Source organism: Salvia miltiorrhiza, chromosome 5 (assembly GCF_028751815.1).
Source record: "Salvia miltiorrhiza cultivar Shanhuang (shh) chromosome 5, IMPLAD_Smil_shh, whole genome shotgun sequence".
In the NCBI taxonomy this organism is placed as follows: Eukaryota; Viridiplantae; Streptophyta; class Magnoliopsida; order Lamiales; family Lamiaceae; genus Salvia; species Salvia miltiorrhiza.
Genome location: NC_080391.1, coordinates 22,488,937 through 22,512,267, shown reverse-complemented (window position 1 = coordinate 22,512,267; position 23,331 = coordinate 22,488,937). Strand labels below are relative to the sequence as shown.

At 38.7% G+C, this 23,331-nt stretch overlaps 1 protein-coding gene across 5 annotated transcripts; it reads right to left on the bottom strand.

Moving 5' to 3' along the window:
• Positions 1–12,447: 12,447 nt before the first annotated feature.
• On the bottom strand, positions 12,448–23,051 carry LOC130986755 (gamma-cadinene synthase-like). Of its 5 annotated transcripts, XM_057910266.1 has the most exons (8): positions 22,870–23,000; positions 17,702–17,817; positions 16,148–16,397; positions 15,585–15,960; positions 15,270–15,488; positions 14,993–15,131; positions 13,151–13,396; positions 12,448–12,855 (listed from the first exon to the last, which is right to left on the bottom strand). In XM_057910266.1, exons 2-8 carry the CDS (start codon positions 17,810–17,812, stop codon positions 12,559–12,561), a joined length of 1,638 nt encoding a protein of 545 aa, XP_057766249.1. In that variant the 5' UTR covers positions 17,813–17,817; positions 22,870–23,000; the 3' UTR covers positions 12,448–12,558. The 5 variants fall into 5 exon arrangements, with proteins under 5 accessions (XP_057766249.1, XP_057766248.1, XP_057766247.1 ...); XM_057910265.1 differs by lacking the exon at positions 17,702–17,817 and having other exon boundaries at positions 22,870–23,051; XM_057910264.1 differs by lacking the exon at positions 22,870–23,000 and having other exon boundaries at positions 17,702–17,925.
• Positions 23,052–23,331: the final 280 nt, after the last annotated feature.

Below are 23,331 nucleotides of genomic sequence, written 5' to 3'. Positions count from 1 at the left end.
GCGAGAAATGAAGGCGGTGGAGGGTGGCGCGGGCTGCATCGACGAGCGGTCGTCTTCATGGAGGCGCAGATCTGATGATGAAAGAGGCGGAGGCAGAGGGGGGTGGATGGGGGCTGCCGGTAGGTTTTTCTGGGGAGGGAAGATTGGGGGAAAGGCGACGTGAAGGTGGAGGCGGCGCAGTACAGGAGGTGGCGCTAGGTAGTGGAGGCGACGCTAGGGTTTAGGAGATGATTGTGGAGGGATGAAGAAGAGGGTAGAGAGGGCAGGAGAAGGCGGCAGAGGAGGCTGGGTGGACGCGGAGGCGGTGGGTGGACGCGGAGGCGCCGCGCTGCCGCCGTGGAGGAGAAGAGGCGGCGAGGGTGTAGCAGTTGAGAGAGAGTGAGGGTAATCGGGAGAGAGAGATAGAGAGTTAAGAGTGAGAGTGAGAGTGAGAAGAAAGGCAGCGAATGTTTTTTTTAAAGTTGTTTTAATTAGGCTTTTAATTAGGATTTTAATTAACACAAATCACTCCCTTATTTTTTCCAAAATAGGAAACGTGCCATCAATAGCGGGACAACCCAAAAAGGAAAACGTGCCATTATTAATGGGACGGAGGGAGTACAAATAAATATAAAAAAAATAATTATAAATTCTACTTGGATGAGTGAACCCTTGTTAATTATCTTTGTATTATATTAAAGCATAATAAATTAAAATTAAAAAAATAAATAAAAATTATACCAAATTAAGAGTGGTACACGGTGGTACACACTAAATTGTGGGACAGAGGATCCCATTTGCAAGTACGCAATCTCAAGCAACATATCTTCTTCTTTTCTTGAGGACGAGCCATGACACAAGCCGCTAACGTTGAGTTAGTATGTATCTCCACCGGCCAAAGGTTATGCTCGATACAACGATACAAACCATAATCCCCTGAACCACAACCATGATCTCGGCCATATCATTGCATTAGATGCATGGGCGGAGCCAGGGGGCTGGCCCCCTGCCAATTTTTTTTGTTTGAAATATATATAGATATATGTCTATATTATAAAAGAAAACGTTGATTTGCTTGTTATATTCTTCCATATATAATTAATTTAAGAATAATTGTGTTATTTAAAACTATATAATCTATAAAAATATTAGAGTGGATTTTGAAAATAGCCATTTTGAAATAGTAAATTTAAAAAATACCCACTAAGATAAAAAAATTAAAAAATATCCACATTTACCATTTTACCCTCGCATATAAAAATTTAAAAATTGCTCACGAATTCACAACCAGTCGAATTCACAGATGTCATTAATTTTGGTTGTGAATTCAAGCTTTGAAACTCGAATTCACAATTGAATAGCTAGTATTAGTTGTGAATTCAAGTTTTAAAGTTTGAATTCATAACTAAAAATAGCGTTAGTCGTAAATTCACAACTAGAAATAATGTTGGTTGTGATTTGTGAATTCAAATTTTTATTGGTTGTGAATTCACAACCAACACTAACCAACGCTGATAATTCACAGCCAACGCTGGTAATTCAATTGTGAATTCATCGAGTTAGTTGTGAATTCAATAACATTAACCAGACAAATTAATTCATTTTTCATACAATTCTTGATTTTCATATTCCCCTATTGCTGAACAAATCAGCACGTATATTATTTAATTTATTTACATTATTAACTTTAATTAACTATTGTTCGCATGCAAATTCGAAATATGCATACATAGATCTGAATTTTAAGATTTCACAAATCTCTGTTTTCTATTTTAGCAGATCAGATGCAAATCGGATGATGAGCATGAGCGGCAGCGTTACTTCAGTGTTGGCTCCATGGCTGATGCTGCCTGCCGGCAGCCGTTGATGGAAGCGACGACATAGCTTATAGAGCGAGATGAGAGAGAGAAAAGAGAAGATAGAAGAGAGAGAAAGTTGTGTTACACAGAGTCAAATATATAGAAGAGAGAGGAGAGAGAAATAGAAGAGAGAGAGAGTTCTTAGTGAGAGTGAGAGTGAGAGAGACGAGAGCAGAGATAGAGAGGATTAAGAGTGGGTAATTTTTTAATTTTAATCTTAAGGTTAGTTTAGTCATTTAACACAAAAAGTGGGTAGTTTTTTAAATTTTTATTTGAATGGGTAAATTTTAAGTTTATAATAAAAAATGGCTACATTCATATATTAACTCAAAATATTATACATTATTATTACTATTATGCTTGTCTTTTAATAGAAAATGCCTAAAATGTATGAAATGCCCCAAAAACATTTGTTTGCTATTATTACTATACTTGTCTTTTATTATTATTGATTCTAGCTTGTAATTTATTGAAATGATATAATCTATAAAAATATTGTTCGTTATTATCGCTATTATGTTTGTATTTTAATAAAAAAAAACGCCTAAAATTTACGAAATGACAAAAAAAGGGTTTGTATTGTATTGAAATTAATTTTTAATATATTGAAACTAAATAATCTATGAAAATGTTGTTCTTTGTTATTACTATTACACTCGTCTTTTAATAAAAAATATCTTATAAATACAGAAGGCCCAAAAAAAAAATTATAATGTATTGAAACTATATAATCTATGAAAATGTTGTTCTTTATTATTACTATTATGCTCGTCAATTAATAAAAAAATGCCTTAACTATACGGAATGTCCAAAAAAAAATCTCGGGGACTACTGCCCCCGTACAAGTTCAGCCCCTCCCAAATTAATTTCTGGCTTCGCCACTGATTAGATGTGCTTAAACATGGTATCGACATTATGGAAAAAAGAATCGATAGTAGAGAGAATTGTATTTCTGTATTTTCTTAATTTCTCTTGTAAATTACAGCCACCCTTTATAGGGTTGAGAATCATTTACATAAGGAAAGAAATATTGAAGAACTATAATCAAGGATCCTTGATTATTTAATTGATCCTTAATTACATCTAATGTAATCTTTCCCTTATTACTTTCAATACTCCCCCTCAAGTTGAGTAACGGGATTTTCGATACTTAACTTGCCTAGAACCTCTGAAAAACTTTTGGAGTTCACAGCCTTGGTTAAGATATCAGCCAACTGTTCTTCAGACCTCACAAACGGCAATGCCACAATTCCTCATTCGATCTTCTCTTTAATGAAGTATCTATTTCGACATGTTTAGTTCTATCATGCTGGACAAGGTTCTCAGATATGATGATGGCCGCCTTGTTGACACAGAACATCTGACACGTCTTTGTTGAAGGCCTAACTCAGTTAACAGTCTTCTTAACCAAAGGACTTCAGTCAGTCCACTCTTGATTCCCCTGAACTCGGCTTCTGCACTTGAGAGAGCTACCACCTTTTGTTTCTTACTTCTCCATGAGACAAGATTACCTCCAATAAACGCGAGATATCCTGCTCTTGATTTCCTGTCAACAGGATTTCCAGCCCAGTCAGCTCCTGTGTAGGCTTGTATCTCTAGATGACCAGTCTTTCTGAATAGTACTCCATAATCAAAAGTTCCCTTCAAACATCTCACAATTCTGAGTGCAGCTTCCAAGTGGTCAACTTGTGGTTGGTGCATAAATTGACTCACAACGCCAATAGCATAGGTAATATCAGGTCGTGTATGTGAAAGATAGATGAGTTTTTCTACCAAACGCTGATATTGTCCATGATCAGCTAGTTCAGCTCCTTGCACCATTTGTAGCCCATGATTCACAGCCATAAGAGTTCAGCTGGTTTACAATCTAACATTCTTGTTTCTGCTAGAAGATCTAGAGTGTACTTCTTCTGGTTGATGAAAATCCCCTTCTTTGACCTGAGTACTTCGATTCCGAGAAAGTATTTTAGCTTCCCTAAGTCCTTCATCTCGAACTCTTTAAACAGGCTTTCTTTCAGCTTCAAAATCTCATTTAAGTCATCTCCTGTTATGATCATGTCATCAACATAGATAACTAGACAAGAAATGAGACCACCTCGTTTCTTTATGAACAAGGTGTGATCGAAATTGCTTTGTTGGTATCTGAACTTTTTGATGGTTGTGGTGAATCTCTCAAACCAAGCTCTGGGGGACTGTTTGAGGCCATACAAAGTTTTCTTCAGCTTGCACACTTCTCCATCTTTGAAATCATCAGAAAAACCTTGGGGTACCTCCATGTAGACCTCCCTCTCTTCTTCTAGTTCTCCATAGAGGGAGGCATTTGTGACATCGAACTCATGGAGATCCCAATCCTTATTAGCGGCAATGGAGAGGAGGGCTCTGACAGTGTTCATCTTCGCAACAGGTGAGAAGGTTTCCTCATAATCGATCCCATACACCTGCGTGTACCCCTTTGCAACCAATCGAGCTTTGTATCGCTCAATGGATCCATCTGGTTTCCTTTTGATTGTGAAAACTCATTTTCACCCTACTGGTTTATTTCCTCTTGGTAATCTACACTTCTCCCATGTATGATTCCGGTTCAAGGCTCTTATTTTCTTTTTCATGGCTTCTCTCGAATGTTCAATCTTGAGAGCCTGTTCAGCTGTTTGTGGGATCTCTTCGTCAAACAAGGCAGCTTCATATGTTGTGGCAGCTCGAGACAAGTTCCCTTTAGCAAAATTCCTAATGGAGTACCGAGAATTTCTCCCGATCTTTTCTGGGGTATATTGCTTGGGAGGAACACCCCGAGTACTCCTCGGTGGTAGCACATATCTCCCTGTATCTTCCACCACCATATGCTCCTCATGTTCTCCATGATTCTCCTCAACAACTTGAGATATATGATAAGTGGAATCGGAGTTCATAGTAAGTTCAGTATTCCTTACCTCAGATATCCCTGGAGCTCCTCTTCTCAATCGCCCACATTATCGTAAGAGCCCAACCGAACATGAGGAATTACGACGTTAGGTCGAGTAGTTACTTAATAAAGGTCTCATCCGTCCGAGTATAAGCCCGTGCGATGTACCTGCTTTGCTTACTCCTAAGAAATCTGGAGAATGGCGTATGTGTGTGGATAGTCGAGCCATCAATAAAATCACAATTTGGTATAGTTTTCCCATTCCCCGACCTGATGATTTATTGGATCAATTGTGTGGTGCTGTGGTTTTTAGCAAGCTTGACATGCGTAGTGGGTACCATCAAATCCGTCTTCGTCCCTGTGATGAATGGAAGTATGCTTTTAAGACATGCGAAGAACTTTTTGAGTGGCTTGTTATCCCTTTTGGCCTGTCCAACGCACCGAGCACCTTCATGTATGTGATGAACCAAACCCTTCGGCCCCTTATTGGCACTTGTGTCATCGTTTATTTCGACGATATTCTTATCAATAGCGCCTCAGTTGAAACTTATATCACACATTTACGAGTTGTTTTCACCATTTTGCGAGCTGAACAATTTTATGCAGCCCCTAACAAGAGCTCTTTTCTTACTGAATCTGTGGTTTTCTTGGGCTATCGTATCTCCTCTACTGGTATTCAAGTAGATGAATCCAAAGTGGCAGCAATTCAAGAGTGGCCTACTGATGTGTGTGATTTAGTTATTTAGATTCATGTCGTTTGCCGATGATTTTATTTGATATTGCCCAAGTTGTTGGTGTTTTGGCGCAGGAATTGCATGGATGGAGAATAGAAGCTAGCGGATGCCGAGAGATGGTGAAAGTCGAGATTTTAGATGGAGATGGATGATTTGAAGAGAAGATTAGAGATTGGGCCCAAAACTTTTGCTTTAATTATTTTGGAGCTCATATTTTGCTAGGGGCCGAAAAGCCCAAGGTTTTGGCTTGGGCGGTACTTTAGGGATTTTATTCCCATATATATGATTTTGTTTTTCCTAGTAGTAGCCGACTTTTGCTCCAAAAACATTAGACTTCATTTTAGTTGTGAATAGAGTGCTTTAGTTTTTAGTTTAGTTTGGATGCAGATTTCGAGAATTAGCTTTTGGGGAGAATTAAGATTGACATCCAAGTTTATCAAGAGTGCAGATTTGATTCCTCTATAATTCAAGATTGGTGATTGTGGTTTGAAGTTTTAGTTTCTTTAGTTTGTCTATTTCGTTATTTCGTGTTGCTTATTAAATATTTGCTTTTTTTTAAATTTAATTATGAGTAGCTAATTTCTTAATTCGGCGAAAATAATAAAACACTGATTTATTAATCTGTGAGACCTAATTGAGCATATAATTGATTCATATTGATTTCGATTTATTCTTTGTGTTTCATGATAATTCCGATTTTATTTAAGTCCGGCCAACTTATGTTTAATTGGATTACAGTCAATTGGTTCCTTCAATCCGTAATTGTTGGAATAAGGCTGATTAGTGATAAAACTACCATGTTCGTAGTAGGAATAAATTGGTAGATGAATTATTACTTGCGTTCTTGGGTAATTTGTCTAAATCGGGTTCCTTCATCTTAATGTTATTAGAATGTTAAATCTAGGTCTAGCGTCTCCAGCTAGGTTATATTTTAATAAGGAACATAGGCAGGTCTGACATCCAGCTGTCTATCAACACAGTAAGTAGGAATTGGGGTACATCTGTTGCGTTCACAGTATCCTATAACTGGTTGGTTAATATGGATTAATTTATCTTTGCGTCGATGAGAAGAGAATTGAATTAGTGTGAATTTTTTCGAGCCGAGTTACCTTTCATTGATTATTTTCTAAAGTTATTTAATTTGATTTAATTTGATTTCTTAGTTGATAATTATTTTCTCAAAATTAAGACGTGGTGGCTACATCAAATTAGGTCTTTAGGGAATTGGATGATTTTACCTAGAGATGGCAACGGGCCGGATCTGGACCGGGTCTGGCCAATACCAGATCCAAATCCATTTTCATATATCAGATCCAGATCCAGATCCGTGGATTTAAAAATTTTGGATCCAGATCCAGATCCATATCCGTCAGACCCGCGGATCCACGGGTCCGGATCCATGAATCTACTATTTTTAAATTAAATTAAAAAAATTTCACAAAATCAACAACATCTAATTTCCATCATGAAAAATATAACACAAAATACTTTTATCTAATTACTTTTAATTTTTATTCTTTTGAATATAATTTATTTATTATTTTTAATTTAGTTAATACTATTATTAGTAAACTAATATAAAATATAAAAAATATATACTCCCTCCGTCCATGAAAGAACTTCCTAGGAGGGAGTGGCACGTGTTTTAATAAAATGTTGTATAGTGTATTGAGAGTAGAGAAAAAGTTGTAAAGTGTATTGGGAATTGTGAAAAAGTATTAATAATTTATTGTGTTGTTTTAATTAATGTTATTTGAGTGGTGGGAATTGTCTTAAAAGGAGAGTATTTTTTAAGTGGTGGCGTATTGTCCCAAAATAGGAAAAAGTAGGAAGTTCTTTCGTGGACGTCCCGAAATAGAAAAATAGGAAGTTCTTTCGTGGACGGAGGGAGTATAAAATAAAACAGATCCACGGGTCGGATCTGGGCCGGATCCGGATCTAAAATTTCAAGATTCAGATCCAGACCGTTTTTAAAACTGAGATCCAGATCCAGATCCGTCGGGTCCAAAAAATTGAGATCCAGATCCATAAAAATGGATCTGGATCCACGGATCTGGACCGGGTCCAAGATCCACTGCCATCCCTAATTTTACCTGCTCTCTGTGGTTCGACCTTGCTTATCATTATACTCACATAATTCTTAATAGTATTATAGAAATTATTTGGTGATATACGACGACCACCACCTACACCAACCTCTCTCACAGAAATTCGGAGTTTCCACTGCCTCGCGTTATTCTATCGGCATTTTATTCAGCACTTCAGCGCCATCATGGCCCCAATTACTGATCTTATGAATGCCAAAACTTTCCACTGGTCACCGGATGCAGCAACGGCTTTCGACCGCATCAAGTCCAAATTAACCACGACTTCTCTTCTCATTCTTCCAGATTTTTCAACACCTTTTGAGCTTCATTGTGACGTCTCAAAAATCGCCATTGGTGCTGCCTTGAGCCAAGGTGGACGACCTGTTGTCTTCTACAGTGAGAAATTGGCTGGTGCTCGCCTTCGTTACAACACGTATGATATTGAATTTTATGCCATTGTTCGTGCTATTCAGAATTGGCGTCATTATTTGTTCCCGAAAGAATTCATTTTTTTTTGGATTAATTGCATCAAAATACCTGACCTTATTCCAAAATTTGATTTTTTGACAAACTTTTTAATTGTAACAAAAATTTAAACGAGCTTTCAATTGATAGCAATGTTGACAACTCAAATTTAAAAATGTCAAATCACACCCCATCCCTCTCCCACGTCACCCTTTATTTCTCTCTCTCTTCCCACATCCCCCTTCCCCGCTCTCCCCGTCGGCTCTATCTCTTTTTCCTCAGAAAACATCGGTCATCTTTCCCCTGCGCAGAACCCTCCCCCTCTTCCACCCCGGCGCCGCCGCGTCTTCTCTGGCCGGCGAACCCTCCTCCAACGCGGGCGGTTGTCGCGGACTTCCTGGGACTGCCGCGACGGGGTTGAAGGGTGTTTGGGGCGCGGTCGCCCCTCTGCAAACCTTAACCAAGCGATGTCCCTCTGTGAACCCTAACCAAGCGCCGCTCCCTATTTCGGCTCCTCCGAGCGGCGGTAGCATTCTCCCATGCCACCCCTCCGCTGCCATGATGTATTTGAGCGGTGGGAGAGGCGGCGACGGGAAAAACCCTACTCGCCGCGAACCACCCGTGACACCTCGATTTTCCTTGAAATCCTCGTCGGAAAAAAGGTCGATGATGATAATATCTCTGAGACCACCCCTGAAATCCACGATTTTCCTTGATGTAGGAGCATTTTTTTGAATTTTTTTCTAGAATTGGAAGTTTTTCTTCATTCTTCAATTTTCAATTTGGGGGCAGCGGATTTTTGGATATCTGGGCGGTGCAGGGAGGAAGTCCGGCGAGTTGTTGGGAATTTGGGGACGGCGGCCGTTGCTGTGGAAGGTTCACCGGCTGGAGAAGACGCGGCGGCGCCGGGTTGGAAGGGGATGGGAGAAGAGAGAGAGAGAGAGAGAGAGAGAGAGAGAGAGATGTGACGTGGAAGGGGGAGTGTGTGTGATGATTTGGCATTTCTGATGCCACATTGGCATTCCGGCTGCCAACTCAGATTTAGTTTGGCCGGAAAATTACTCCGGACGGACATTACTATCAATTAAAAGCTCTTTTAAATTTTTGCTACAATTAAAAAGTTTGTCAAAAAACTAAATTTTGGAATAAGGTCAGGTATTTTGATGCAATTAACCCATTTTTTCCGATCATGAAGCTCTTAAGCATCTCTCTACTCAGTCTTCTTTATCTCATCGTCATGCTAAATGGTATGCTTTTCTCCAGCAATTCACTTTTGTTGTTCGCCATGTTATTGGCACATCAAATTGAGTGGCCGATGCTCTCAGTCGTCGCACCTCCTCTCCGACATGCGCACTTCTGCGCAAGGCTTTGATGACTTTCGTGATTTATATGCCACTGACGCATTTTTTGGTCGTATTCTTGCTGGTACTATTTCTGGTGTTGATCGTCGTTTTCTTTTGCAAAATGGATTTTTATTCAAAGGTTAATTGTTTGGCTCTATGTATACTAGCATGTAGTTTGCGGGCAAAACTCATTCAAGAACTTCACTCGGCAGGACATGTTCGCCGCGATCGCACCATCGCTCTTGTGCTCCAACGTTATTTTTGGCCGACAACCTGTCGAGAAGTGGCTCGCTTTGTTGCTCGTTGTCGTACTTGTCAGATTTCCAAGGGCACCGCGACAAATGTCGGTTTATATCGTCCACTCCCTGTTCCGTCAACTCCTTGGGTAGCATTGAGCATGGATTTTGTATTGGGTCTACTTCGCACTTAATGCGGTTTTGATTCTGTGTTCGTGGTTGCCGATCGTTTCTCTAAGATGGCCCACTTTATCTCATGCAAGTGCACCACTGATGCAGTCCATGTCGCCCAACTCTTTTTCCGAGAGGTATATCGTCTCCATGGTCTTCCTATGTCCATCGTTTCTGATAGGGATACTCGGTTCCTTAGTCATTTTTGGCGCAGCTTGTGGAGGATGACACACACTCAATTGTTGTTTAGTAATGCTTATCATCCTCAAACCAATGGCCAAACTGAGGTCGTCAATCGTTCTTTGGGCAACCTCTTTCGTTGTCTTGTGGGAGACAACCTCAAGTCTTGGAATTTGAAACTTAGCCAAGCCGAATTCGCTCATAATTCTACCATTAATCGCAGTACGACGTTTTCTCATTTTCAGGTTGTTTACGGTGTTGCCCCGCATGGTCCGACAGACTTGCTTCCCTTACCCTCAGCTGTACCTCAAGATCTTCGTGAGATGGATCTCATTGCCGAGCTTCAACACTTACATGCCCAGACCCACAATTTGGAGTCTGCTAATGCTTCCTACAAATTACATGCCGATGCTAAATGCCATGATGTTCAGTTTGAGGAAGGTGACTTTGTATGGGTTATCTTAACCAAGGAACGCTTCTCTGCCCATGAATATAACAAGCTTGCATCCCACAAGATTGGTCCGTTGGAGATTCTGGAGAAAATTAACCCAAATGCATATCGCCTTCGTTTGCCGAGCCATCTTCGTACTTCGGATGTTTTCAACATCAAGCATCTCATCCCTTTTGCAGGCGACAACTCTTCTGGAGATGAAGCTCCAAGCGATTCGAGGTTGAATCATTTTGAACCGGATGGGAATGATGGAGATGAAGTTGTTTGTGCATTCATGGAAAAACATGGTCGTTTATTGAAGTTGGAAGCAAAGAAGTGATTTCATTATTTATTTTCAATAATTCTTATGGGCTTTTTCATTAAGTATTAAGTTTATAGTTCAAGACTTATGGGCTTGGCCTTTTATTTTAGGCTATAAGTATGAGTTTTACGTATGATGCAAGACAGAAAAGTTTATGAATGAAAATCTAGGGTTTTCCCTATTCTCTGCGTGACGCAGCAGGCCAACTTCCCATCAACTTGGAGCTCAAGTTAGTTATTCATTTAGTCTCATTTCTTGTATATATATACTACTCATAGCAGAGTGTAGAAGTTGATGTTTCCAGCTGAAAAGAGAGATAAGAACTGAGAGTGCAGTAGCTTGATAGTTGCCATTTCTACTCTTGTTGCTAGGATCTCTACTTGATTCATAGTAATTTATATTGTCTGCAATATAAATTATATATAGTAATTGTTTGCACTAACAATGATGCAAATTAATATGCAAAACAATGTGATTCTCATAAAAAATAGGGGACGTTTACTTTGAGTGATAGGATGAATCGATAAATATATATATATATATATATATATATATATATATATATATATATATATAGGGAAGAGTTCAACAAGAACATAAATATTTGCAAAGTCTAGAGTCATAATCTCGTTCGTTAGATCGATTTTAATCAAGGGCTGAGATTAAAAGCTAATATTAGTATCCCTTAAATTACTCACATCCCTCTCTCCTCTCTCTTCTCTCTCTCTTCCGTCACTTTTTCCCTCTCTCCTCTCTCCTCTCTCATTTCTCTCTCTCTCCCTTCCCTTTTTCCCTCTCTCTCTCTCGTCTCTCACACAGAACACACACACACACACACAGAACACACACAAAAGGTTGTAACAGGTATTCTAGGCGCGGGGATCTCCTTCGCCGTCTATCTGCCGGTGATGGAGGTGATCTACCGCGAGGTGCGGTGCTACGCGATGGTGGTGGAGATGCAGCTGCTGATGGAGCTCTCGGCCACGGCGGGGATGGCGGCGGACGGCGGGTTCAATTGAACTTGTACGTATAAGTTCAATAATTTTATTGAACTTATACGTATAATTCTGTTGAACTTGTGTTGAACTTGTCTTGAACTTCTGAACTTCTGAATTTGTTGAACTTCTGAACTTGTGTTGAACTTGTGTTGAACTTGTCTTGAACTTCTGAACTTCTGAATTTGTTGAACTTCTGAACTTGTGTTGAACTTGTCATGAACTTAATTATGTATTTTGATTTTAAGAGAGAGAGAGAGAGGAGAGAGGGGACGAGAGAGAGAGAGAGGAGAGAGGTGAGGGGTGACGTGAGAGGAGAGAGGAGAGAGGAGAGAGAAGAGAGTAAATTAATTAAGGGATATTATGAATCTTACCAATTTTAATTATATTAACTTCTAATCTCAGCCTTTGATCAAGATTGATCTGACGAACCAGATTGCGACTCCATTCTCCATCTAATATTGTGTTTCTGTATAATGCAACCCTATATATATATATATATATATATATATATAATTCAAATTAATTAATCTGCCATGCATTTACTTTTATAGATTGATTAATATTAATCTTGTTCGATCATGTTATTCTTAAAATACATAGTATGATGTTTTATCAATCTATCTTATCACTCAATGTAAACGCTACATTGAAAAAAAAAATTAATACAAAAGCATCAATAAGCATGCCATGATCCATCTCTAGCAAATTAAAGTTACTAATTTCCACCCCTCAAAGCACCAATCAGATCCACACATCGACCAGCATTATTCATATCATAACATATAGTTAAATAAAAAGATATGGCTCAATCTTTAGAAGATGGGCATTTAGTAAACCGAGAAAGACGATGCATAATCAAATGAGAAGAGGATCCGTGTAAAGAGCTGCAATCAATGGCCCCAAATACTTTTCTGGGTCAGTGTAGCAGTCTTGTTTGTTATTGTAAGTGATCTCAGCTATGCGGCCATAGTTCAAGAGTTGCTCCACCAATTCCTTAGGGAAAGAGCTTCCCTTAGCCCACTCCGCAGTTATATCCTTCCATTCATTCTCAACAATTTCCACAAACTCAGAAATGGTCTCTTGCTTTGATACACCTTTATCCTTCATGTAGCAATCCACCACTGTTGGCAGCTTTCCTTCTCTATTCTCGCGCTTCATCATGCAAATATAAACTCTAATTAAAATTTATTCTTCAAGCAACATTTTGAGTAATGATGTTTCACTTTATAACTAGGGATATTAATTCTCATTTAAATCAAGATTTGTTTTTTTAGTTTTGACCTAACAGTTATTCTTTTTAATAAATACTAGTACAAAACAGCAATATCTATGCATTGGCATCCGATCCAACATTATATGTGTATGTATATAGTAGTATATTGTATTATGTAGTTACGCTTACTTATATATATAAGAAAAAGCAGTTGTATTATATAGTTACGCTTACTTCATGGCTGCCTAAGTCGTCGAGGGTTCGACCCATCTTAGCAATGGAAATTACGATTTTGGGCTCACTCAGTAGCCATTGAACTGCTTCTTCATTCACAGATTTCATGCCAGGGACAAGAGCTGTGAACATCACATACATACAACTCGTAATCACTGAATTCGTCATATACTCTTCGTAAGGTGGCATTTGTCGTTCCATGATCCACTTCTGCTCTTTGTTATAAGCCCTACTAAGTTGTTTCACCTTATTGCCATCCATTAAAAAAAAACATCAATGTTGTGTGTTGATTCTTGAAATTTAAAATAATTAAACTGATAGCTAGCTATAATTACATAAAATATAAAATGATTAAAAGGGAGTCTCGGGTAAGATTGTCAAGACATGATCTAAATATTGTACAAAATATACAGCTACGAACTTGTAAACAATAAGTTATTGGTAAATGTTTGAAGTAGGAGATTTGACCCATTAATTAGAAGGGTTAATTGCCGCTAAATTCAAAAGCTTTTAAAAAATTCGCGATATTCTCACCAACTTCAAAATCGGCATATAAATACATGAATTGAAAATCCGTTCTTAATGTTCCCAAAATTATTAACTCCGGCGAGATGAGGTGGCAATCACTGATTATGTGTCAAATACATGGCAATTAGGTATTACATGTCATTTTTTTCATTTTTTTAATAATCTTATTTTATTAAAATATAATACTTTATTAATAAATTAATTTACAAAAAAATAAAAAAATCCTACCCCCATCCCCAAACACCCCCAAACCTACCCCCCCAACCCCCCGACCACCTACCCCCCTCTCCCCTCTCTCATCCCTTCCCCTACCCCCCAACCACGCCACCACCGCGCCGCCGTCATTCGTCTGCCCAAGCAAACGCCACTGCGCAAGGAGGCCGTGAGGAGGGTTGCTGTCGTCGGGAGTTTTAGAGAGAGAGTGGAGGGAGGCAGGCATGGTCAGCGGTGGCGGCGGGAGAAGGAGGAGACCAGGAGGGTGAGGTGACGCTTGGAGGTGGTCGAAGAGGCCGGAATCTCTGTGGGAATTCGATTGTGATGAGCTTGATTTTGAAGCCGGAATCTTGGGCCTTCTTCACTGGGTCGGAAAAGACAGGGGTGGAGATGATGGTGGCTAGGGTGCGATTTCGAAAACTGCAATTTGGGGCCTAGGGCACGAGCGGCGGTGAGCGGCCCGGTTTTATGAGGAGCAACGGCGGCGAGGAGGCCGCGAGGAGGGAGGCCACGCCGCGTAGAGGGGAGGGGCGAGTCGCTCCCCCCTTCTTCTTGTTGCTCGAATCCTTGATTTTCCATTGTTGTTGCTCGAATCGTGAGCAACGGCGCCGGGGGTGTTCTGGTCTAGCTGGGAACCTTAGATCGAGAGAGGGGAGAGGGGAGAGAGTAGAAAGGAGAGGGAGACCAGAGACGAGGGAGGCTGCGATTTGGGGCCTAGATTCAGGGAGGGAGGCCGCGATTCAGGGCAGGGAGGGGCTTCGCCATCCGAGCTTGAAGCTCTCGCCGGCGACCTGGAAATCAGAGCCCCAATTTTGCTTTTTCTTTTTTCTTTTTTTTTAATTGTGGTTGGAAATAAAAACGACGTCGTATTGTTTTAAAAAAAACGACGCCGTTTTCTTGCACCGCCGACTATGCCACGCTGTATTTACGGTAGTCCACGTCACCTTCAATTTGGGGGTTTTTTCTGAGTTTGGGAACATTAAGAACAAATTTTCAATTCATGTATTTATATGCCGATTTTGAAGTTGGTGAGAATATCGCGAATTTTTTAAAAGCTTTTGAATTTAGCGGCAATTAATCCTAATTAGAAATAGGGCTTACTGTTTCTCTATAGTAAGGGACTGCGAAGGATTTTCCTTGCCTTTCAGCTTCACCTACATAATCTTCGTATACACTCATAATGAATCTATAAACAACTTTCATAAATTCTGGGAGTACATCAATCTCATCCAAATTCCACCTGACAAAGTGTAAGTATTATATATTAGTTACTTTTACAATAATCTTAATTTTCACATATATATAAATAACAAATATAAATAGTACGTGGATCAATTAAGAAACACGTATCCAAAAAAAGATTAATATTAGTGTGTACCTCTCCAACATATCAGTAAAAAGGTCATCTTCTTCAAGTGTTCCATAATTATCATAGGTGTCATCCATAATTGTAGCAAGTTGCATGTTTTTGGCAACAACTACTCGAAGGTATGAGTATTGAGGTTCGTAGCGAAACGCATTGCCCCACAGATAACACTCCACCATTCTGTCTCTTGCATATGGCAATTTGTTCTTTAGGTCAAATTTATCCCACCACCTTCGCGAAAGCATGACCAATGTTAAAATAAAATCATTAATATAATATTGATTAACATTAATATTCCTCAAGAAATTAAATACTTTGATTTTATACCTCATAATTTCAGCAAGTTCTTTCCTGTAGATATTCTGCAAGAAATTGAAATTCAATTTGGCTAGTTTGAGAAGCAATCCATTCGTCGTTCCATCTCTTTCGTAGACAGAAATGTAAAAGCGGATATTCAATAGTGGAAGACTCCTATGAATGGAGTGCTTCAAAGCCTGCTGCACTTTCTCTTTAGTGGGAGACTCTAATGTTGGTAACATATGATTCAGTTCAACAACTGTGAATTCCAAAGCTTCGTCTAATATTTTTTCGTCGCGAATTCGGACATGAGCTGCCTCGTACAAACTTAAGATGCCTTCGACGTCGCTGCGAAGGCGGTCTCCTATCCATTTGCAGTCTTTCTCAACAAATTTGTCGAAAACAGCTGTGTCATTAGCATATCATGTGAGGTTTTAGTTTATTCAAATTTACCACATCACGTAAATTGTTGCAAATTTTCGATTTGAAAACTTAGTCAATTTATTGGATAACACGCATGCTTGAGAATGAGACTCACTTAAAAATGATATCTACGTAGTGAAAGAATTATATAGGACCAATAAGTGACATACTGCAAGAAACATGATATTGATGTTGTCTGAGCAAACGAAATCGAAGCGCAGTAGTGAACAAGTCGCAATCGTCTGCGGCATCATAAACTTGTTTGAGTTTCTCTTCGATTTCTATCTCAAAATGATATGAGAGTCCCAAACGCTCAATTTGGTCGATCAAAACCATAAGTTTGGTAGACTTGGCAGCCATTAGCATGCTTCTTATTTCTTTCTTCAATGCTTCCATTTCCTTGCTATACTTCTCCTGCACCTATATATGCGGACAAACTTAATTATATATTGTTTACTAATTCTAAAAGTTTTGATTTGTTCAACTTATTCTTGAAAAAATCTAAAAATATTTCACCAGTGTAACATATAATCAAATTGAATCATGAATTGAAAGAATTTCCATGGATTCACACACACACACACACACACACACACACACACACATATATATATATATATATATATATATATAGGGTGTGGTTCTAGAGAGAACTACATTATTTGTGAGAACGGGAGAACCATCAAATCTAATGCATCCACTATAAAAATTAATGCATTCGCTGTTAAAATTAATGCACTAAAAAAATAAAAAAAAATGCTCCCTTCAGGATTCGAACCCAGGATCTGCATTCATCCAACAAGATGATGCATCCACCGTAGATCTTGATGATCGAATGGCTGAAAATGGTTCTCCGGTCTTCTTTTATTTATGGTTCTTTCTTGAACCTCTCCCTACATATATATATATATATATATATATGTATATATATATATATATGTATATATATATATATATATATATATATAGGGAAGGGCTAAAATAAGAGCATTTCTTAAAATATAAAATAAGAATAATTTTCAGCCCTTAGATCATCAAGATCTACGGTTGATTCGTAATCTTGTTGGATGAATTTATGGTCCTGAGTTCGAATCCCAAAGGCAACAAAAATTTATTTTTCACAATTCATACCTTTATACAGCGAATTCATACGTGTTCTACATAAAATTCATACATTAAAATTGCTCTTATTTCTTATTTTAAGATGTGCTTTCACGGTAGCCCACCCCTATATATATATATATATATATATATATATATATATATATATATATATACTTAGGGTTAGGTTACAGTGAAAATGCTATTTTATGTGAGAAATGCATGAGAATAATGAATGTGTCCGTATATAGTGTTGATCATAAGGAAGTAGAAAGTGTTGAATCACGATATTCAGTTAATTAATAAAATTTTCGCTCCCTCCAAGATTCGAACCCATGTAAAGTTTCACCCCCTCCAAGTAAATATCAGTCATAGTATTTGAAAATCTTACGTTCCAAATTCGTTCTCATTTCTCAGCACATTTGGTCATTCTCATTGAAACCATTCCCTATGTATATATATGGCTGATGATGGTCTTACATCATCCTAGTACTTTTAGTTTGTGACACATAATATGTGTACTCTTTTCTCTTACACCGTGTTATTTATGCTTGAACGGCTACTCTTTTTCTTCCCAATGAATATTATGTATGCATGTATGTAAAATACGTATTAATTGATACCTGATGATGGTCAGAAAATGTTGAGAAAGTGTGACCCCACATGCTTGGCTTGTAAGTGACGATGGGAGGGCGGATATGCGTCCTCACGTTGCTTGAAATAGCAGTCACCATGTTTGCTGCAGCCATTATATCGTTTCAAATGCTAAATTTAATTAGCTCTCTTTAATATTATGATTTGTGATGCTATGATATGCAATGAGATCATTCACCAATTTATAGATTCATGCACGAGTTTAGTTACAACGACCTTTTTCTTTTCTTCGGAAAAGTCATAAAGATATATAAAAACATGGAAATAGTAGCCTTTAAGACTCATGCACGAGTTTATAGATTCATCGCACGAGTAAATGGGCTCACTTAGCCCTTCCAACTTAATAAAAGGAAAAAATGTCCACTCAAATTAAAACATGGAAATAGTAGCCTTTAAGACTTTTTTACCCTTATTTGAATTTTTAATAATTTATAAAAACTGAAAAATTAAATCCTATTTTGTTCAATTAAAAATATAATTAAATCAAATAAAATTACATCATAAAATTACCATATCAAATTTACCACACCCAAAATTCACACTCAAACCCTAACATCTCCCCATCGCCTTTGAGTTCTCACGCCGCCGCCGTGACATCGACGTCCGACGCCGGCCGCCCGCTCCGCCGCCGTTCCGTCATTGTCCAGCAGCCGTAAAACCCCACGGTTGCCGCCTCTCCTCTCCTCTCCCGCTGGGACGTCCGAACCGGCGCCGTCTCTCAACGGCTGCCGCCTCTCCTCTCCTCTCCCACTGCGTCTCCTTTCCGCTCCCGCTTCGACGTCCGAACCGGCCTTGTGTTCATGGTTACACGGAAATATACTTGTTTACACACAAAAAACGATAGTTACACACATTATCAATAGTTACACACAATTTCGGAAGATAGTGTGTGTAACAGTGCAAATTTTGCACTGTTACACACATTATCAGCCGAAATTGTGTGTAAACGTGAAGTTTGAACCATTACACACATTTGTGGTCGATAATGTGTGTAATGAAGCATTTTGAACGGTTACACACAATTTGGGAAGATAATGTGTGTAACAGTGCAAATTTTGCACTGTTACACACATTATCTTCCCAAATTGTGTGTAACACTCGAATAAAGTGTGTAACTATTGATATGTGTGTAACTATCGTTTTTTGTGTGTAAACAAGTATATTTCCTTGTAACCATGAACACAATGCGAAAATCACAAATCAAGAACCAACAACAACAAGAATATTCACTAATACTAAACCAAATCAACCAAATCTCGTTGTTCGAACATCATTACAAAGGGGATTAACACATCCCTCTATTATCAAGATTTACCCAACAAAATTTCAAAACACCATTTTTTTCAAAAACCTCTCGACAAATTCCGTGTTATGAGAGATTAGGAGGATGTGACTTACCGGAAACGAGAGGAACAGAAGCAACACGGCCTTGGAGACCGCCTCACGAGACCGCCAGAAAGAGGTCGCCGGAAAAAAAGCCGCCGGAGACGGTGGTAACTTGGGGAAGAAGACGATAACCTTTTTTTTACCCAAATATGATTTAACCCAAAATCTAGGTTTTGTTTTTTGTTTTAACTTTTTTTGATTTTACTATTTTGTGAAATTTTCGAAAATTAGTAAAAAAACTAATTAATCAATATATATTATTAAGGGTAACTTTGTCAATTCAACACTAAAAAGGCTACATTTTCCATATATTTATCTTCATGGACATATTTTCCTACAACTAAAAGGTTTTGGCTAGAGTAGGGGTTTCACTCATTTTTTAATATATCCACGATATATAAATGGGCACAATTTTATATCAATAAAACGGATCTATACTAATATAAGATTAAAGTCTATATGTTGAAAGAGGGACCACGTTGCATCAATAGGCGCGGCACAATTTTATATCAATCTATACTATAAAAAATATCTTGTACAAATATAAATGATCACACATTAACATATCTTACTCTAATTAAAATTATCTTACTCTAATTAAGATTGTCACATCAATGGTGGGCACATTATGTATGCCCACGGTGGGTAGGTGATCGGTTCTGATGTCTATATGGAACCGATCACCTACCCACCATGGGCAAGCATAATGTGCCAACCAATGATGTGACAATTTTAATTTGGAAAGAGAATTAACATATCTTACTCTAATTAAAATTATCTTACTCTAATTAAGATTGTCACATCAATGGTGGACACATTATGTATGCCCACGGTGGGTAGGTGATCGGTTCTGATGTCTATACGGAACCGATCACCTACCCACCATGGGCAAGCATAATGTGCCAACCACTGATGTGGCAATTTTAATTTGGAAAGAGAATTAACATATCTTACTCTAATTAAAATTATCTTACTCTAATTAAGATTGCCACATCAATGGTGGGCACATTATGTATGCCCACGGTGGGTTGGTGATCGGTTCTGTATATCTATATATCTATATATTATATATATTTAATTTGAAAAGTAATTATATAAATTAGATATGTTTAGAATAATATATTAATTTATTAAACATTAAAATGCTATAAAAATATTTGTAGGATATATAATTGAGTGGATTTTTAAAATGACCACTTTCATATTGCAAAGATAAAAAATGTCCACTAAAATAAAAAACTTAAAAAATGTCCACTGTTACCAAAATACCCTTCACATTAAAAATTAAAAAAATGTCCACTTTACATCACCCCTTTAAAAAATCCCGCAATTCACAACCAGTGTGAATTCACAACCAAAATTTTTTGGTTATGAATTCACACTGGTTGTGAATTGAGAATTCACAACCAGTCGAATTCACAACCAGAATTTTTTGTTTGTGAATTCACAACTAGTCGAATTCACAGCCAAAATTTAATTCACAACCAGTCGAATTCACAACCAAAATTTAATTCACAACTAGAATTTTTTGGTTGTGAATTCACAACAAACGAATTCACAACCAAAATTTAATTCACAACCAGATTTATGTTGGTTGTGAATTCACCATTAGTCGAATTCACAACCTGAATTTAATTCACAACTAAAATTTATTTTGGTTGTGAATTCATAGATCTCGAATTTTTTGGTTGTGAATTCACAACAAACGAATTCACAACCAAAATTTAATTCACAACCAGATTTATGTTGGTTGTGAATTCACCATTAGTCGAATTCACAACTAGAATTTATTTTGGTTGTGAATTCATAGATCTCGTTGTGAATTCAAGAATATTAAATTGTGAATTCATCGAGTTGGTTGTAAATTCAAGAACATTAAGTTGTGAATTCATAGATCTGAGCGTGAATTCAAGAATATTATGTTGTGAATTCATAAATTTAGTTGTAAATTCAAGAACATTAATCAATTATCCAAAATGTGTTTCTCTTTCAATCGATCAAATCTCTTTAATAAAATCCACAAATCATCACTAAAATAAATATTATTCATTTTATTTCTTACAATAACTAAAAATTCTCATTTCAACCAAGCACATGTAATATAAATTTCCAATCACCAACACAAGAAAAAAAAATTGAATCTCTGCTGCTGCCATGGATTCATCGAGTGGAATATCGTCGAATTCATCGGGGCTGCAAACTCGGCATCAAAGGAGGATCTGCAGCAGACGATCGATTTAAGGAAGAGGAAGTGGATTTGTTGACGTCCTCGATGCCGATTATGCCCTGGAGGAAGTAGAGAGCGGGGCGGAGCTGCCGCTCCACGCTGCAGGCGAGGAGGCGGAGGTCGGCGGCGTCCACGCGGGCCTCGCGGAGGAGGAAGGTGGAAGACAACAGCCGCCGACTCTCCAGATCTGGAGCAAGATGTCGAATATATCTGGAATTCTGCTCCAGTTATCTTTGAGCGTTTGAATTCCACCTTCCCTTGCGACCAACAGTTTCAAATCATTGTCTTCGGCCACCAAATTGCACAAGCACCCAATCGCATTCTCCTGCGCTAATGCTGTACCTGAATTGCACAATGCCAGTAATATCAAGACTGTGTTTTCCTCGATGAAATTCTCCCTCACATCTTCGAAAACGGCTAAATTCCGCAAAACCCCAGCTGCCAGCGCCTGCGAATTGGGGGTGCCTTCTCGACAGATATCCAACAGTGACGAAATTCCTCCTCTCGATCCAATCGCCCTCGCGTTTTCCTTGGAATTGCTCAAAACCCTCAGCGCGATGCACGACTTCTCCTTGGCGAATACGCTACCGGATTCGAGCACCCGCATCAAATTGTTCAACAATACCAAACCCTCGGCCAGCAAAACGTGCTTGCTCGAATCCTCGGTCGAGATTTTGGCGATCGCGCTCACGGATTTCTCCTTCAATTCGGAGGAACTGGTGCTGTCGAGAAGGTGCACGAGCACCGGAACTATCCCCTGAGGCACCGCAATCAGCAAGTTCTTACCGTCTTCCTGAAAAAGCCCGAGGAGCGATTCGAGAGCGGAGCTCTTGGACTCGGTAGATCTGCCGTCCGACCCCATCCTCTATCGCCTGCGCCAGATCTGCCGTTCAGTGGGCAGCTCACGGCCGCGCCAGATCTGCCCAGCCACCATTGTCGAGCTCCAAAATGTCCAGATCTGTCGATCATTGTCGACGAGATCTCGTTGTTGTTGGCGAAGCTCTCCAAGTCAGAATCGAGAGAGAGAGATAGAAAGAGGCGCCGCGGTGGTGGTGGCTGTGCGGCGCTGCGGAGATTGAGTGGCGGCGGGGGTGAAGCAGGAGATGGCGGAGGCGACGAGGCGGCTGATTTCCGACGCCGAGAGAGAGATGGAGCAGATCTCGACTCGCTGAGCGGAGGAGCTTCTGGTGGCGCGGATTTCCGACGCCGAGAGAGATGGTGGAGGCGGCGGCGGCGGAGGATGCTACGAGGGAGAGGTGGTGGCGGTAGTGAGATAGAGAGAGAGTGACGTAAATGTGAAGAGAGAGAGAGAGAAGAGAGGGATAGAAGTGAGTGGATATTTTTTATTATTTTAAAGTGAGGGTTATTTCCGTCTTTTCAATCAAAAAGTTGACAGTTTTTATTATTTTTATCTTAGTGGACAATTTTTATCTTTACAATATGAATGTGGATAGTTTTATATATTTACTCTATATAATTTGCACAGACTATTACTCTTTTTCTTAATTAGCAGAAAATTAATACCTGATGATCGTAAGAAAATGTTGAGAAAATGTGACCCCACATGTTTGGCTTGTAAGTGACGATGGGAGGGCGGATATGCCTCACGTTGCTTGAAATAGCAGTCACCATGTTTGCTGCAGCCATTATATCGTTTCAAATAATGCTAAATTTAATTAGCTCTCTTTAATATTATGATTTGTGATGCTATGATATGCAATGAGATCATTCACCAATTTATAGATTCATGCACGAGTTTAGTTATAACGACCTTTTCCTTTTCTTGGGAAAAGTCACAAAGATATATATTTTTAAATATATCTACTACAAAATAAAAAATAAAAGTATAGATGGACCACGATATATAATGCCATAATGGGCACACTTTTATATCAATAAAACGGGTAAAATCTATTACTAATATAAACAATATCTTGTACATATATACTAAAGTCTATATGTTGAAAGATGAACCACGTTGCATCA